This window comes from Batrachochytrium dendrobatidis, assembly GCF_000203795.2.
Source record: "Batrachochytrium dendrobatidis JAM81 unplaced genomic scaffold BATDEscaffold_9, whole genome shotgun sequence".
Taxonomy (NCBI): Eukaryota; Fungi; Chytridiomycota; class Chytridiomycetes; order Rhizophydiales; genus Batrachochytrium; species Batrachochytrium dendrobatidis.
In genome coordinates, this window is record NW_006281107.1 from 234,633 (window position 1) to 253,454 (window position 18,822).

General features: G+C 36.9%; 5 protein-coding genes across 5 annotated transcripts; 2 read left to right on the top strand and 3 right to left on the bottom strand.

The window, feature by feature from the left end:
- Positions 1–2,183: 2,183 nt before the first annotated feature.
- BATDEDRAFT_26152 (uncharacterized protein) lies at positions 2,184–5,049 on the bottom strand (the record flags this gene model as incomplete). The annotated part of the gene is made up of 4 exons (XM_006680263.1): positions 2,184–2,312; positions 2,790–2,981; positions 3,014–3,065; positions 3,422–5,049. 4 exons carry the CDS (start codon positions 5,047–5,049, stop codon positions 2,184–2,186), a joined length of 2,001 nt encoding a protein of 666 aa, XP_006680326.1.
- Positions 5,050–7,829: 2,780 nt separating this feature from the next.
- On the bottom strand, positions 7,830–9,281 carry BATDEDRAFT_90212 (uncharacterized protein; the record flags this gene model as incomplete). The annotated part of the gene is made up of 1 exon (XM_006680475.1): positions 7,830–9,281. One exon carries the CDS (start codon positions 9,279–9,281, stop codon positions 7,830–7,832), a length of 1,452 nt encoding a protein of 483 aa, XP_006680538.1.
- Positions 9,282–11,693: 2,412 nt separating this feature from the next.
- BATDEDRAFT_90270 (uncharacterized protein) lies at positions 11,694–11,927 on the top strand (the record flags this gene model as incomplete). Its single annotated transcript, XM_006680403.1, has 1 exon — positions 11,694–11,927. The coding sequence occupies one exon, from the start codon at positions 11,694–11,696 to the stop codon at positions 11,925–11,927; it is 234 nt and encodes a 77-aa protein (XP_006680466.1).
- Positions 11,928–13,460: 1,533 nt separating this feature from the next.
- BATDEDRAFT_90271 (uncharacterized protein) lies at positions 13,461–14,114 on the top strand (the record flags this gene model as incomplete). Its single annotated transcript, XM_006680404.1, has 1 exon — positions 13,461–14,114. The coding sequence occupies one exon, from the start codon at positions 13,461–13,463 to the stop codon at positions 14,112–14,114; it is 654 nt and encodes a 217-aa protein (XP_006680467.1).
- A 1,202-nt stretch (positions 14,115–15,316) lies between these two features.
- BATDEDRAFT_90211 (uncharacterized protein) lies at positions 15,317–16,286 on the bottom strand (the record flags this gene model as incomplete). The annotated part of the gene is made up of 2 exons (XM_006680476.1): positions 15,317–15,349; positions 15,435–16,286. The coding sequence occupies 2 exons, from the start codon at positions 16,284–16,286 to the stop codon at positions 15,317–15,319; spliced, it is 885 nt and encodes a 294-aa protein (XP_006680539.1).
- Between the last annotated feature and the right edge of the window lie 2,536 nt (positions 16,287–18,822).

An 18,822-nucleotide genomic window follows, 5' to 3' on the forward strand; every position in this document is an offset into this window, starting at 1 on the left:
ATGGACAACGTTCAGTGCTAGATTCATATCCAATGTAAATCATCAAGTGATGGCAGGGTTTTCAACAAATAGTTTCGATTACATTTTGACCAATAGCAAGTGTTGATTGGAGGTGATCATCAATCAACAATCATGGACAAAACTCGTTCAACTATATAGTGGATGAATGTAACATTGCATGATTGTCTACTTATCAGTGATATGTATATTAATGACATGAACAAACAAATGTATGATATCATTAGTACAGGTTTTGATCAAGGTTTTGAAAATCAACTTCAAGTCTTTGCGCCAGGTTGTCATAATCTTGAATGACTGATGACTGTCAGTGCAATATTCCTGCTCAATACGTTTATGGACACGGTAGTTTCAGGAAATCATTGCATGATTGGTTACTTTGACATGTTGGATTTACATGGTACTCAATGGTATGATTGATAGGTCAATTGGCAATTGTTTCGTGTTTTTAGTCATTTATTTGCCTGCAATAAAAGCGGCTTGATCTCATATACCAGGAGTTTGACAAAAATACAAGACTCATTGTCATGACACTATTTCAAGAGTAGTCATTGCACATTGGTGTTCACCAGACAAACAAACCATCGAGTATAGCGTATTTTTCAATTTTCAGTTTTTGGCATTCAGGTTTGGGTTTTGATCAATCGTTGAACCAAGACTAAATCATCATTGGTCGTTACGGCTGGCCAAACAAGCTTACTCGATAAATATTACAAATCATATAACCCAAATCATCAAAATCACTCCAAACTGCTGACAAGTCATTGACAAGTCACCGCCAAGTTGGTTGTTGCTAATTCATCAGTGTTGGCAGCTACAATAATCAATCAACATATGTTTTGAAAATTGTTTTGAAAATCGATTCGCACAATCTGCACAACTTTTGGACGAGTCATGATCCAAGATACTATCGCTGTTGGTTTTGATGTTATAACCAATTCAATGCCACATCCAAATGTTTTCAAAATCATCCAAAAACTATTGTGTTGACAAGCATGTATATTGGCATTGATTCCATTGTAAAAATAGTCGTATAGTTTAGAGTGATTGCTCGCGAGGTCAACAATATCACCACATTCACGAAATGGAACTTTTACAAAGCTACAAATCATATACTGCATGCATGTCGTTGGCATCGAGTCTGTGATTGTTGAACAGTGTTATTGTCTTGATTGTAGTCAGTCCACCAAATCCAAAATGTGTTGGGTTTGAAAATACTTTATATTTTCAAAATCATTGATCTGACAATTAGGTCGCATCTTGTTGAATCCCAGCCTGAATATTTGACACCAGCTGTTGCGATTGCATCCAATAAACTAGCATTGATGCTTGTATCATGAATACCCTGAATATCAGTCATGGCATTATCCATACATATACATAGTATGTTTGGTGGCAATTTGTATCCAAATGCAATTTTGGATTTGGCATTGTCATGCAGTCAAACCATGTTTTTTGCAAAACATCGGTAAAGGATTGGTAAACATGCGGATCTCAACCACAAATCGTTCAAAAGTTACAAATACAAGTCATCAAAAAATGTATATCGTTGTCATCAGACAATTTACCATCACACTGCACGACACTTGTACAAAGTTTGTTGGACAAAACTTGGTTGATATCTAGGATACGGTTGAAACTGACAAGCATGTGTGTTCATATTGTCACCAGTGTTGTATTTGATATTCAATCAGTGTGTATTACACTGTCTGACCAATATTAACCACACTACACTAAATAATCAAATGCCAAACAATCTGTAAACAGAGCAAGACACCACTCTAATTCATTATTTGCCACAAACTACCGACTGATCAAGTGTCGTTGAGATATATAACACACTATCAAGACGTGTAATATGTCGAGTTGCAACAACACTAAATACATAATAAATGCATAAATGTCCATTTTTAATGGTATTGGCTGTTGTATAATGGCTTGAGCAACTTTTTAAACAGCGAAATTGATGTTCAACATTGTTGCGCAAGCCATTTCAACACAAACGCATTTCCAAGCCAACCCATATTAATAACTGTATCAGTTGTATCAGCTGTAAACCATACTGTAAAATGATGCTATGTTTGGCATGTATTTGACATGTACATGTTGTACATTTTCGATTGCCATTTCATGTATTGGATTATCAGCATAATAAGCGCAGTATTTCAGTCATTCAGATTCCTTGTTTTGGGAATGATCATTTCTGTATCATTTTTTGCTGAAATGATAATCAGTGTGTCATTGTGAATTACTGTTTGAACCAAAGTCAGTACTGCAAGCACTCGAGTGCTACTCTAATCAATTGAGTTGAACTGACATTGGTATTGATATCAGCAAGAAATCCAACTGATTTCCAAATTGAACGAATTGATTCCAAAATATTGTTATCCACAAACATAAATGTCAATTGCAACACTTTTATCAAATCTATTGGATATCAAATCCAGTAACCCATTGTAACAAGCCTTGAATTATGTCTCGGAACAATGCAGCCATGACAAAATATAACATTTTACCAGGTTTGCTGTATACAACAACATATATTTGGAGCAGAGTTTGAACATATAGTTGCGCAGTTATTTGAAGTTTGTGTGTTTCTAGTATCATACCCAAAATGTGTGTTATTCCATCATCAATAATTTGCTCACAATACACTAACACTATTACTACACAATCAGTTGTCAATGACCATGAGTAGTATATGTAGTGCACTGGATGATACCACTTGTTTTAAGCAAGACTGCTAAAATATTCAAAAGTTGACGACATACTTTGATACATTCGTACATGATGATTGTGATTGATATTGAACGCATTTGGGTTGTGGTTGCAATGTGAATTCTGGTTTTAGAACTAATCAGAATCGGATTGTCTGGAATTGCCTGGAATTGTTGTTGTGCTAGATTGGTGTTTTCACCTATAATCACTGCTAAATTTGATTCAAAGTTGTCAGGTGTGATATCCTGACAAATGCCGACATTATCAAAATGCTTACCGTATACAAGTTGATTAAAGTTGCAAGTTGTCTGCCAAACTCATACTTGATGCTTCAATCGGACACGATTAGATGGTACAAGGATGTGTCAACAGAGCCATTATTTGTCAAAAAGCGTATGTTACAATAGTAAACTTGAATTTGGAACTTTCCATGCTAAATGCATATCAATCCCTTGAATGGACACAATTGTATGATGCCAGTTGTATTAACAACATTGAATTATCAAATAATTGGAACAATTGGAATGATTGAAAATATGCCATTTCAGTTGTAAAATACAACTACCACTTTCTACTCTTCAAATCTGGTTGTATTAGTGGGAGTTGTATAACGTATTGCTTCAATCCATGAATGGGTTGTATCTGCTCTGTGCCATCAATTGGTTTGAAACTCTGCTTTTTGAACCCTTTAAACCGATGAGGCGGAACCACAAAATAAAGTTTGGGTTCATCATACAAACTGCACAGTTTTGTAAGAATATCAACTCCACAAATAGGATGTTCAGCAACAGCTGTAAATTGGAACATTCCCTGTCGACTGAGTGAATCAATTGCTGCAAAATTATCGTCATCTGTCGGTTCGTAATAGTTGCCATCAAGTGCTGCAGCAGTAGGGATAGTATTTATTCCAAATGTAATTCGTTGGCCATTGAGTGCATCCAAAGTAATATCTGTCACTGTACCATCTTCCAGGCATCTGCATTTGAGAGTTTGTCCACCAGTACAAAAAACCACATGTCCGTATATTTCAAACAAATGTCTTGAAATTTTGGTTGGAATACTACCAAACATTTGCTGCAGATTGGTAATCATTTGAGCAGAATGACGTTTCCAAAGCTGTTCTCCAATATATCTTGAAGCAATATCAACATGCAGGAATCTGTACTGTCCGTCGTCCGACACAATGGTATGAAGCAATGTATGAGTATTTGCAGATATTTTGATTGTGATTCCAATGTTTCGTACTCCTTTGACTGCATCAACATCAGCCAAAGCTTTCTCCATTGGATTTGATACAATATCAAAAACAGAACGAGCTACACCACCATACATGCGATATCTCTCATTGATAGTCCCAATGGGTACATCCGGATAGCAATGACGTCGACAAGTCTGTAACTCATTCAAAGTCCAAACAGGAAAATACCATTCCCTTGCCATCTTTTGTTTGACGAACTCCTTGTATCCTTCAGACTGAGGAGATGACATGAACAATACAATGCAACATGATGACATTGCAGTCATGTGTCCATCAACAATATACAATGTGTCTTGTTTCCAAACAATATTGGCCACTTCAAGTCCAAGTTCTGTGACGAGTTGTTGCTGCAAGTCAAAGCATTTGTACGAGGATCCCACTTGATGAACAATCCGGTTTGGCTTCAAGGACAGACTTTTCGTGGTAAAGTCATCCATCAAGCGATGCAATATGTAGACAAAAAACAGTGACTTTCCGATGCCTGATGTTCCAGATATTGCAAATGATTCCATGCCACAATCAATTTGATCCAAAAGCAAGCCAAACACATCATGATAGCACTCTCTAACATATAGTTTTTGTATTTTGTCTTGGGTGTATGGGAAAAGGACATGATCTGTCGACTGTATGCATTCATCGATCAGCTGGGCGTTTGCAAACGACTTGAATTGGGTTGTCAAAACATTGGGTTCGGTACGTTGTCGTTTAGGAGAAAAGTCTTGATGGTTTGCTGTTGATAAAGAAGTAGAACCTGCATCAAAAATGGCACTTTTGCTTGGTTTCCTGGTAGGTAGAGGTAAACAACCAATAACAACACAAAAACCATCTTGAGTAAAGTATTCTTGAGGAAGGGAGTCGAGTAAAGCCCATTTGCTGATTAGTTGGTCCTTGTTACTGTTGGTGTATAGCTGGAGTTGAGGAGCATCGATGTCAGCCATAACAGGACCATACTCTGCCTTGATAGCATCCTGAACGTCACTCGGGTCTTCAAAGTCAGTCACATCGATTTCAGTAGAAATAGTGTCGTATTCAACATTGAGGTATCGTTTTGGCATTTTATGAAAAGAAAAAGAGTAAAAAAGCAATTTATTTGTCAAATTGTAAAACAAAAATCGACTTTTTAATCGAGTCAAAATAACAAAATTTTGGGATATTTCAAGACAATTCACACGATTTAAATATTTGGAAATTAGTCAAATTTACACCAGAATTAATGTCTCATTAATGTGAGACATTACTAGTGTGAGAGTGTTGACTTGCATTGTGTGAGACATTAGTAGTGTGTGAATGTGAGACATTTCTGAATAGTTTAACAATCAAAAACCAACAACAATGACGTTTGAACTGGAATTCACATGACTTTCTTGTCTCCTATTTTATAAACACACTCACTTCCTTGTTAATAAACAACGCAATCGAATATTGATTCATTCCATCACATCTTCAATCAACTGCAACACACTTGACAATAATGACAACCATCAATATGCCATCATATGTTCACGATCCTCAAATTCAAAAGTCAATTTGAAAACCCATTTTTAAGCATCTACAAGTCTGCAATATCAGATTTGTGGTTGGTACATAATAGGTTGCCAATAAAAGTCGACAAATTGAGCAACTGCAATGTGCCTTGCTGTATGATAGTAACATATCAGAAACTATGAATGCTTTCAAAACCAAAAGTCTGCAAACGATGTCACTGCTGGCTTGTAGTCTCTGTTTACAAACCTACAATCGACATATTCACTGGATTCGTATAATGGTAAATGCTGAACCACAAACCGCTGATGATATTATTATGGACAATGCTCATATTATTGGAAATCAAACGATTGGTGCAGTTTCAGATGCTGTTTCATCACACAGAAAGTCTTGCTACAGAGTCTGAATACAATAGCAGTGAATCTGCAGTTTGACCCAACACAGTCAATAATTATCGTTTCAAACTCGAATCAAGTGATGATGTTGCTGTTTCAGATGCACTCAATGTCATCAATGCAGTAACATTGAAACCAACTCAAATCATTGATCATGAACCAATTTACCGTGTCTTGATAAAAACACTGATAAACCATTATTCATACATGAACTTGTCAAAAGTATGAACTGATTGCTGACCAGATGTTTAAAGTGGAACTCAAAACAGTGCAACTCAATGTGCAGCTTTACCACAACTTTCCCGCTACAAAAAATACAGTCTTGGAACTCAAAGTGTACATCAACAATACTTGTGTGTATCGACCATCAATGATGTTGTTGGTGTAGCATACACAATGTGCATTGCATAAACGCTTGTTTGTTTGCTGGAGCTATTTCAAGCAAGCAAAAATACTAAAAGGTTCAGTTTGATGAATGTCTGGTGTATATTTACAATGAATTCAAACTCGAGAGATTGTCGTATTTTGCATACAAGACATACTACAATATATTACAACAATATCGTGTATTTCAATATGCACCCATTCGATTTACAACAGTGGCATAAACATCATCACATTTGAACAATGGTTCAGTCGTACAAAGTCCAATAACAGCCATGAATTGTATCAGACATGAACATACTGGTGCAAAATTCACATCAAATAACACACCGCAACAAACATGTTTCTGGTAGATGGCGGAATTGATGTCATTGATTTTCAATTACACGATATTGATGTTGAATGATTCAATAAACTATACTCATCGACTTTGTGTACTTTTTTTCAGTTGCATCGTTTCTGATTCCGAGTTTGAAGCATAATAGTTGCGACAGCGCTGTTGTCCAATTTGCTTGTTTTGTGAATAGTAATCATGATACCACTTGTTTGACGCTTCCTGTTGTTGAACTGGATATGGATGTCAAATTTGGATGCCAAATTTGGATGCATTGCAAGTAATTGTTGTAGTTTTTGATCGAGTCAATGAATGGCATTTATAGTTGCTCTAGAAAACAAGTTGTTTGAAATGTCCTGTCATATGCCATATGTTTTGTTGTTTTCATGTTCACTAATTGTTGATAATGCATCCAATTGACTTCTGTTTTGACGCTGCTTATTTGTCATTGTTGGATCTGGGTTTCTAGATTCAGTAACAAACGTTTCAGCAATTTGGATGTGTTCAAATTCATAATACTTGCAAGTCTGAATCATTTGATCATCATCTGAAATTGGATACGAGTAATCATTTCCACTAACCACAGTATACATAGTATACACAGCATTACTGTATATTGACTTGTATTTTACTCAAAGGTTTGTCCATTCAGTATTCCAACACAATTTCCAACATTGATTGAATGGTTTGTAGTGTTTGTTTTAATTGAACCACTTGATGGATCACTTTCATATCTTGATTCAGCAATATCACCAACTGCACAATGATGTATGTGATTGTAGTCAAACACAATATGTTGCAAGGCATTAACGTATTGGTTAGTTTTAGTATATTCTTGATAAAATGCAATGATGTTTTGTAATGACGTGTTGAATCCTTCAATCAAACATTGTCTGTTGTGATTTCCAACATTGACAGTGACATGGCAAACACCTTTTGCTTGTGACAGACTTTGAACAAGTGTATTGCTCTGTTTGTTGTACAATGCACGACATGGTCAGTTGGTGATATCATGCAAGTATGACTGCTAGTTACAATCAACACTGGTTGTTATCAGGTCATTGATGTATATGGAACAAACCATGTCAATGTATCAATCAACAATCCAGTAACTGTCGATGTAATACCAAACACAGTATACAGTCAATGATATGGTTGTTGATCCATTCACAATATTCTATAAATATCAACACACCAGAAAGTTTAAATTTATTCAAAACCAAATTCATTGACATCATCAATCTGGATCTGATTCTTCGAATTTCAAACCACGCCTTTTCATAAAATCCTTCAAATCTCGTCTGATATCGGGTACTTTTATCCTTGCCGCTACATACTCTTGTTTCAACTTCTTTTGAACCTCTGGATCGTATCTTGATCCAGATATTTCTTTGCCCATTGCTAACGTCATTTGTTGTTCAAATTCAAGGTCTACATACCTACGATATTCTTGCCATTTTTCGTCTCGTATTATTTTAGACGCTTCAAGCTTTTTCTTTATACGATTAAAGGTTCTCTGATCTTTTTCGTTTAATCCAGTCACTTGATTTGAAACAGTGTTGACAGACTCGTCTTGTTCCATTGGTTGTTGTTGGTCTTGACTGGAAGTGCTTGGATTAATTATAACAAATAGTGGTATCCAATATTTACCAGAAGTGCTTGGATTGGGTTGATCAACTGAGTCTTGACTGGGAATATTTGGATTAATTATATCAAATAATGGTTTCCAGTATTTGCCAGAAGTACTTTGATTGGGTTCATTAATTGAACCAGGCGCTTGACTGGAAGTACTTGGCCTGGTTTTATTGATTGGCCGTTTCCGACTTTGTTTGGAAGTACTTGGCCTGGTTTTATTGATTGGCCGTTTCCGACTTCGTTTGGAAGTGCTCGGACTGGACTGATCAATCGACTGTTGCTGATCTTTGTTGGGAATATTTAAATCAGTTGCATCCATTAGGTGTTGCTGGGTTTGATCGGAAGCACTTGAACTGAGTTGATCAGCTGGTTGTTGGTATTTGTCAAAAGTGTTTGGACCGACTTGATCAATTGGGTCAGAAACTTGACTGGGAGTATTTAAACCAGCTATATCAAACAGTTCTTTCCATTCTTCAAAAGTGTCTGAATTGACTTCATCTATTAAGCGTTGCCAGTATTTGTCAGGGATGTCTAGACCGGGTTCATCAGTTGATTGTTTCCGACTTTGTTTGGGAGCACTCGGACCGGCTTGATCCATCGATTGTTGTGGATCTTGTTTGGAAGTGCTTGAACCGTGTTCATCAATTGGCCGTTTTCGACCTCGTTTGGAAGTACTTGGACTGGGTTGATCCATTGGTTGTTGCTGGTCTTGGTTATCAATATTTGAATCGGGTTTATCAATTGGATTAGATACTTGACTGAAAGTGCTTGAACTGGGTTGATTCACTATATTCTGCCAGTCTTCATTGGAAGTGTTTGGATCAATCGGATCAAATATGCTTTTCCAGTTTTCGTCAAGAATGCTTGAATTAATTGCATCAATTATACTTTGCCAATCTTGGTCGGGAGTCTCTGGATTAGGTTTATCAGTTGGGCTGGACAATTGACTCGAAGTGACTGATGCTTTGGGTGAACGATCGTTATCAGTCGGTATCAGTATTGCATTGGCAGTTGCTGCTGCGCTCAGTACAAATAAAATATCAACCAATTTCATCAGAACGATGAATGGGTTCAAACAATTAGTAGAAAGTAGAGTGTTGAAACTGATATTGATTATAGGACTGAATGTATTGTATTTGTATGTTTCTGTATAGCAAACCAACCCTAACCCTTTTAGGTTAGCAAATATACAGGGTTACTTGATCGCTTGTAGTGGTTACTATCAAACCACAGTATGCTGCTCCCTATCCACAATATCATATTGATGATCATGCCGATTGAACTATGCTTTTGTGACCCTTTGATTAGGTATATTGAAAAGCACCCTTCGGGAATGTTGTATAACCGCAAACGCTTTGATTTACAACCGTATTCATGTCAAATGGATCACTTTGGTATTCATTATGCAGTGACTGTATTCTGCATTGCATGTTTGATATACAACAACCATCATATGACACACAATCAGACTATAATGTTGAATCTACACTTTGTGCTCTTAGTAATCATACATTGCACAATCACCAAGTTTGGACCCACATTCATATGTTGTGTTGGACTGTCAATATTGTCAATACAACTCTGTACACACATTTGTTGTATTTTGAATCACGGATACGATCGCAATCTAGTTCAACAACAATCATGACACATGTCAGTAATGCAACTGTATTATCGACCATGACATGACACTGTTATTTAGTGGTCCATTTACATCAATACGGTCGCAAGTTGTTGTTATATCACGTATTCTGGACATGGTTTTGATATTACGCATCCAACTCCATCACATTGTTGTTGACCCATCATTGTAATGCTGTATGTCACCATAACCATAGACATGGACATGAGTATGTGGTTTCACGTATAATATTACAACCATGCATGTCGTTGGTTGAATCATCACTGCTAGTGTATACTACACTACACTACATGTATGTTGGCATGTGTTGTACCAATTTGGTTGCATTGTTACAATGTGGCATGCTCCAACCTGTTTGGATGACTGTTGTGCAACATATTGATATCATACACATGTGATACTGGCCACCAACAAAGTGATCGGCGGTATTTGATCGTATCATTCAATTGATCATCCAATCTCATAATCAATGCATTTCAACATACTCCACTACATGTACTGGGCCATGACAATAACCTATACAATACATATCAACTGATACAATTACCAACCATTGCATGATTTCAGTTGTCAATCAAGTCGATATTATGATATTGTTCAATGTCAAATATACAACCAAATCAACAAGACACAGTCCAAACTGATCCAATACTGTACCACTGCAAACTTCCAAGAACAGGCCAATCGCCAATGTGGACACTCGTTGATCAAACTTGTAACCACATCAACCATGGGCTCAACGTTGCAGCTATACTCATGATTGAACAACTGTGTACATCGTGTATATGCATATTGACGCTAGATGAGTTGAATGACAATCACTCGGTCAATATCAATCATGACTTGGCGGGTTGGTGATTTCATGCATTGTGCAAGCTGGTTGTTTAGTCGATGTGATACTTTAAACTGATCATCACTGCACACCATTCTCAAAAACACTGTAGTAAACTCCATTACTTTGATCTACACAACACATGTTGATTAGTTTAGTCATGACGTGAACAAGAGGCAATAGCACATGTAAAGTAAATCGATCATGTCATAACTAAATGCCAAACCCATTTCATATTCTTGCTTGACCTTTACTATATTTTGACACTAACCCTTTTTAGGGTTGAAAGGGTGGAAAATTACACAGTTGGTCAGTCAACCCTAAAATGTTCGAATGCGCAGCCAAGCAGCGGTCTAATCAAGGTTGCGGATCACTGTACAAATGAATCTTTAAAATACTTTGCCATTGGTAGCGATAAATCACCACAAATCCTAATAATACGAGTTCCTTAAAACGGCCATTTAAGGAACACGCTTTTAGTATTATATACTTGATAATGGATATAAATACAATATAAAAATCAATGTGTTGGATAACATTTATCACACCCTGCTCAATCAAACTAGTATAATGAAACTGTTGATCACCGCACTGTCATCGATATTGGCTGTCTGCTCAGTCACAGTCGCCAATCCAGTCCTTACCAGCTCAATTACAAGCATAGAATCTACTTCCACCACAGCTTCTCCTAGTACGACTGCAGCTAGTGAACCTGACTATTCAAATCCTTTTGATCCATATAGTCTATATATGACTAATTGTTATCCAATTAATTTTGATGGAATATTACTAATCGAAATGCTTGCATCAACTACACATAGAGCTGAACAAATAGAAAAAAGCATCAACAAGAAAAAGGCTGAAACTAAAAATCAAAAAAAAGTGGTGGGCAGACTCAAGGAAAAAATTGTCTCCCTGAGGGCTGGCCCTTCAGGCTGGCCCTTCAGGCTGGCCCTTCAGGCTATGGATTAGGAATTCTCAATCTTGAATCTATGCTTGCTGAAGAGGTTAAGATTCTTAAGAAGCACCGAGAGGATTTGAATGAACTTCTCTTGGAGTATTCGAATATCAATGAGGAAGTGACCAAGTCACGATCAGAGCTTGGAGAGCATTTTAAGAAAAATTATAAAACCAAGGCAATGAATGCTAACGGTGAAATAGACCTGGATTTAATTCCCGAATTCTTAAGCTGCTTTGATTCTTTCTATTATCGCCTACCACAGTGATTGCTACATTCTGGGTATGGTGCAACTTTTCAAGATTCTGGTACTCGGCAACAAACTCATGGACCAAATTCGTCACATTGTTGCAGCTCAAAGTGGGTTATCAGCAACCTCATCTAGGATATGTTGTAATGCAGCGTGTATTGCATGTTGGTTTAATTGTCATTTGTCATGTATCCAATCTCACTCATTCAATAAACACCTTTTATTGCCAAACCATGTGTATTAGACTAATTACTTGATCATATTGCACCAATCAACTATCATGCATTGTATTGATTATTGCAGTGTCATTGCTGAATCCACGCGATTGTGTATATTGTCATTTGGGTTACCAATCAACCCATTACATTTGACACCAACCCATTGTTATCACTGGACTATTTAATCCAAGTGATCCAGATGATCCAAATGATTTGGCTGGTTTTGACAGTATCCACAAATCCATGTTTAATATTTGCACATATTTCATTGACATGCTACAAACTGATATTGAACGTCACATTACATTGTTTTGGTCTTGAATGGTACGATATGTATCAGCCGATGTTTCGTATTCACATTCACATCCACATCCAGTATATACAACAAATCTGTCCATAATTCAACATATCAGCCATATTTGATTTGACAGTCATTTGTCACATTGTTGTGTACTTGCAATGATCAGTATCAATCATTTGCATGTAGTCAGTTGTCTAGTGTAATGTATGCAGTATGATCACATAACATGACATCTGATGATATAGCATACACCACAACCACAACCGGAAACGTTGATCGTCGATTGTCGTCCCAATCAATATCAACAGTTGCATCAAACAAATCCATAAATCCACAACTCGGCAAATGCAATGCATACAACTACAACATGTGTATACGAATACCGAGTGTGTCCAACTATAAACTATGTATATTGAGACCATTGGATAGTATATTCGACACGTCATTGACATTGATAGTCAAGTAGTATTGCGAGTGACCCTATGCATGCAACAGGTTGATATGGTTGATATGGTTGATATGGTTGACATGTTGGTGTTGGATGTATCAATGTGACTATATTCCGGTATACACCACACATATACAGTGGTAAACATCAACGTGTGATGTATCCAGTGATCGTATACTGGTCGATTGGTACAGTATGATCAATTCAGACATACTATTGTATTGGTAATAGATCTATTTGCACAATAATAGAGTGGATAAATAAAAATGTTTGTGAATCATCGTGTAGTGATCAAAACATATTTGCCGCATTATGATGCCGCTACACAGCATATTGTGGATAAAGTCTAACCATGATATCGGATTTCAGCTCAAACGACCAGCAATTGTATAAAGGGAGATTTTTAAGTTGGTTTGGTGTTGATGACAGTAAATCACCATTAACCCTGTAAATAAATCAATACGCTAGAACGGCCATTTAAGGAACATGCTTTTAATATTATCCACCAATAATGGATATAAATACAATTCAAAACCGACGTGTTGAATGATATTCATTACAACTTGCCCAACCAAACCAGCAAAATGAAATTCTCAATTGCCGTACTGTCATCAATCCTTGCTGTCTGCTCAGTCACCGTTGCCAATCCAGTTGATCCCAGTTTGACTACGACCACGAGCACTGAAGCTAGTACTTCGACAACCTCTCCAAGCGCAACTTCAACTGATGGACCTGACTATCCAAGTTTTCCTAGCCCATATGACCAATATCTGAATGACTGTTTTCCAATTGATTTGGAAGGAATATTCCTGATCAAGCAATACGCGGATGGTAAAAATAGATACGACAAGGAAAAGAAAAAGGTCGACGAGAAACAGTCCAAGATTGAAGAGCATGAACAATTGTGGCAAGAGCTAAACACCGAATTTATCAATAGAAGGGAAAAAGTTTTTCAAGGCATTGGTGTTGATAATTTTATATCAGATCAATATGATTATCAATGCCGGCTTTTTGAACAGTGGGCTAATATTGACAGGCTTAAAAAAGAAATGGAGAAGCTCCACAAGAAGTATACAAAAGTGCACGAGAAATGGACCAAGTTACAATCGGAACTTTATGATTACCTCTTGGAACATGATAAAACTGCAGTAATGACCACTGATGGTACACCAGACCTGAATTTATATCCCGGATTCATGAAATGTTTTAGTATTTTCTACAATGGCTCACCACAGTGATTCGACACTCTGGGTATGATGCAACTTTTCAAGATTCTGATGTTTGGCAACAAACTCATGGACCAGATTCGTTACATTTCTGAAGTTGAGTGAACCATCACAATCCCATCCAGTATATACTGCAATGCAGCGTGTATTGCATGGTGGTTTAATTGTCATGTGTCATGCATTCAATATCATTCATTCAATAAACATCCTGTATTGTCAAACAATAGTGTATTATACTAATGGTTTGATCATATTGCACCAATCAACTACTATATGCTGTCATGACTGATCATTCGGTGTGCAACACATATTGGATACACACAAATCCATGACTGTCAATACTTGTTGTTGAAATGGGTTCAGATCACCATCAGCTCACTCACTCGTTGCACCGATGCAACTGCATGATCAACCTGACACCAACCAAACCACACTCGAATATATATGTTCCATTCATGTGCATGGTGTATCGATTGTCAACTCCAACACATTACATCATGATTATGGTCACATCACACCATGCTGATGTATGTCGATTGGTATCACATTGCAACCAGTTATCATCCAATGACTGCAATGCAATACCGTGCATGTATTGTGACTGATACGCTGTGCACCATCAGCAAGTGTGCAACTGTCACTTGATATATCGACTCTGATATGCAACAACATGCTGTGTTTACCATGATCAGGTTTTTGATCAATCTTGAACTCATGATACATGATTTGTCATGTTGGATCGTGTGGATGTGTCATGGACTGCAATTTAGTTGCAGACACACATATGTTTGACATTGACTGATGCATACTGTGCAACGACTGATCAGTGCGGGTGTGATTGCACACTTGGTGGTATTGTGCATTATGGTTGTTTGACAACGGATGAATGCTGGATTAATCGGTTATATGCAATCCATTTGAATCGACCTATTTGGACCATCACTCGATGTAACTGACAACAATGTGTATACATGGCTGTTGGATCAATCGAGTTTCTGATGGTAGCGTACCATTGGTAACAAACACAATCAACACTGGTTATCCGGTCATTAATGTATATGGAACAAGCCGTGTCAATGTATCAATCAACAATCCAGTAACTGTTGATGTAATATCCAACGCAGTATACACAAACATGCAGTGCACAATCAATGATATGGTTGTTGACCCATTCACAATATTCGATAAATGCCAATACATCAAAAAGTTTAAATTTATTCAAAATCAAAATCATCATCAATCCAAATCTAAATCCGACTTTTGAAATTTTAAACCATGCCTTTTCATAAACTTTTTCAATTGTTGCCTGATACTGTATACTCTTGTGCTTACCTCTCTATACTCTTGTTTCAATCGCTTTTCAACCTTTGGATCGTACGTTGATTCAGATACATCTTTGCCCATTTCTAACGCTGACCGGTGTTCCCATCCAAGGCTTTCATAGTCATAATACTCTTTGTGTTTTTTGTCTTGTATTATTTTAGACACTACAAGTTTTTGTCTTATACGATCAAGGGTTCTCTGATATCTTTGGCGTAATACAGCTATTTGATTTGTAACAGTATTGGCAGACTCATCCTCGTCTATTGGCTGTTGCTGGTTTTGACTGGAAGTGTTCGGACTGGGTTGATCAGTTGGTTGTTGCTGGTCTTGGTTATCAATATTTGAATTGACCTCATCAATCAACTCTCGCCAGTCTTCCGGAATGCCTGGATCGGGTTTATCGATTACATTTTTCCAAACTTGTTTGGAAGTGCTTGGACCCAGTTCATCAATTGGTCGTTTTCGACCTCGTCTGGAAGTGCTTGGATCAACTACATCAATTGATTGTTGCTGGTCTTGGTTGGGGTTTTTTGAATGAATCATATCCATTATTTCTTGCCAGTCATCTTCGGGAATTTGTGGAATAGGCTCATTGGTTGAACCAGACACTTGACTGAAAATGTTTGGATCAACTACATCAATTGGTTGTTGTTGGTCTTGATTGGGGTTTTTTGAATGAATCATATCCATTATTTCTTGCCAGTCATCGTCGGGAATTTGTGGAATAGGCTCATTTGTTGGACCAGACACTTGACTGAAAGTGCCTGATGCTTGGAGTGAACCATCGTTACCAGTCGGTATCAATATTGCATTAGTGGTTGCTGCCGCGCTCAGTACGAATAAAATATCAACCAATTTCATTAGATTGGTCAATGAGTTTAAACGACTAGTAGAAAGTAGAGTGTTGAAACTGATATTGATTGTAAAACTGAATGTACTCGATTGTATTTATATGTTTTGTATAGCAAACCAACCCTTTTAGGTTAACCAATATACAGGGTTACTTGATTGTTTGTAGTGGGTTACTATCAAACTAGACAGTATGCTGCTCCCTATCCACAATATCATATTGATGTTCATGTCAATTGAACTATGCTTTTACGACCCTTTTATCAAATTTCTTGGAAATCACCCTTCAAGGGTGTTATGGCCACAGACACTTTGTTTTACAACCGTATTCATGTCAAATGGATTCCTTCGGTATTCATTGTGCAATGACTGTATTCTGTGTTGCAACATACAATAGTTACACATTCAGTTGACTGGTATTACACATTGACTGCATTACGTGTTCAATATACAACGACCATAATATGACACGCAATCAGACTATAATGTTGAATCTACACTTTGTGCACTCTTAGTAATCATACATTGTACGATCACCAAGTTTGAACCCACATTCATGTATTGTGTTTGACTGTCAATGTTGTCAATACAACTCTGTACACACATTTGTTGATGATATTCATGACCAAACTGTAACAATGTGTATTTTGCATTGGATTTGAACTGCAATCTGCGACTTGTACGCATTATGATGCATTGTTTCAATAGCCATGTTGCATTCATCAACATCAACGTGCAGTGTCGATCTGATGTTTGGTGTTGATGTTGTGTTGATATTCCAACAACACTGAATATCGCAAATCAAGTCAGCATTGACTCGTGTGATAATAATCCACAGACAGTCGGTCTTATCAAACTGTTGTACAAACATATTGACATTCGATCGATCGGAACGACAATCAATCACTCCAATGTGTTGCTGGATATACAAACTATAACACACATGGTGACTGTTTATGTAACACATGTCGTAACACAACATTGAATCAATCAAACTGCAATTACACACTCCATCATATGTCGCATGTGTTGGCATGTCAAGTGTGGTGATATCAGGTCAAAACAGTTGATTGGCATAATAATCCATCAACATTCGAGTCGTTTGGTCAGCCAAACAGTTGTATCATGCGGTAATATCAATATACTGTGATTGTAGCATGTCATTCATCAGACATTGTTGAAACCATTACAAAACCTGTTTGGACCAAATCAAACTGTGACGAATACCGCATACTCGGATCATCATCAACTAAACCAGGAATACACACTTTTCCAATATTTGCGATTGATGATTGAACCTGATTCATGGCTAATTCGTCGAGTGTTTGCAATGTGTTAATACAACCAGTCATATATCATTTGGTGTTGTTAACTTGTGGTTTGGTGATGGTTTGATTGCAAGTGATTCCTGGACACAACACATTGCAAACCAAGCAACTTGACTACTTGAACGACTCAAATGACTCGATACTAACCGGAATTCAATACAATTGTTGAATAGCCCGTGTAATATCAGATCTAGTCAAGCCAACAGACAAGCCAACAAACACGACAGCCGATACAACTATATACAGCAAAAATGCGTTGGATTCATTTGTGATTGTATACTCATCAATCTTGAATGACAGTGTTTGTGCAGTTTTGGATATAGGTTGTATGAATATTGCAACAAACATGTAGTATTATAGTATGACTGACATATACTACTATTGGATCAAACAACATAACAGTCCGATATAATGTCAAATATATATGTGCATAGAATGGTCACCAAACCTGATCGGTTGTGTATCAATCATAAACAACTACCAATTAGCAACAAGTGACATTCGTATACATTGACAGAATTACTACAGACAACACCAACAATTACAAGATTACGTGCAATATATCAAGAATTGTGACATGGTTTCAATAAACCAACAACAACTGAACAAATGGCATTGCAATGATTATTCATAGAACAAGGCAATCAAACGACAACGACAGTGTTAGTGACGATTATATTGGACAATATTCATGATTCAAATATTGACAGTCAAACATTGGTTAACCAACAGTTGTACGATTATACAACTGACCCGTGTATTGACAAGTGATCAACCTCGATCCGGTCATAGTTGAAACGGTATATCACAGGACTCGAAAGTTGTCAGTATTGTTGTGGTGTAATATTAGCAACTACACACAACTTGACATGAATGACAATGTTGATATCGAGACTGTCAATGTATTACAGTGTATTGGTCAACAGTGACTGAGATCAATGACAATATTGCAGTCAATTCAATCCAATTGTTGATTGGAACAATCATTATCCACTTGTCAGATTCAGCATATAAATGAATGTTTTGTAACATATTTACTAATCCAACAATTGACTGATTTAAACATTGAATATTAAAATGTTGAATAAAAGACTCGAGTCATTATATGAATGACGTAATCAATTGAGTTGAATTGACACTCGATTGAACAATACAAATAAACACATGACAAATGTTTAATTTGATTGTAATTTCACACAAAATTGCTTAATTCAAAGTGT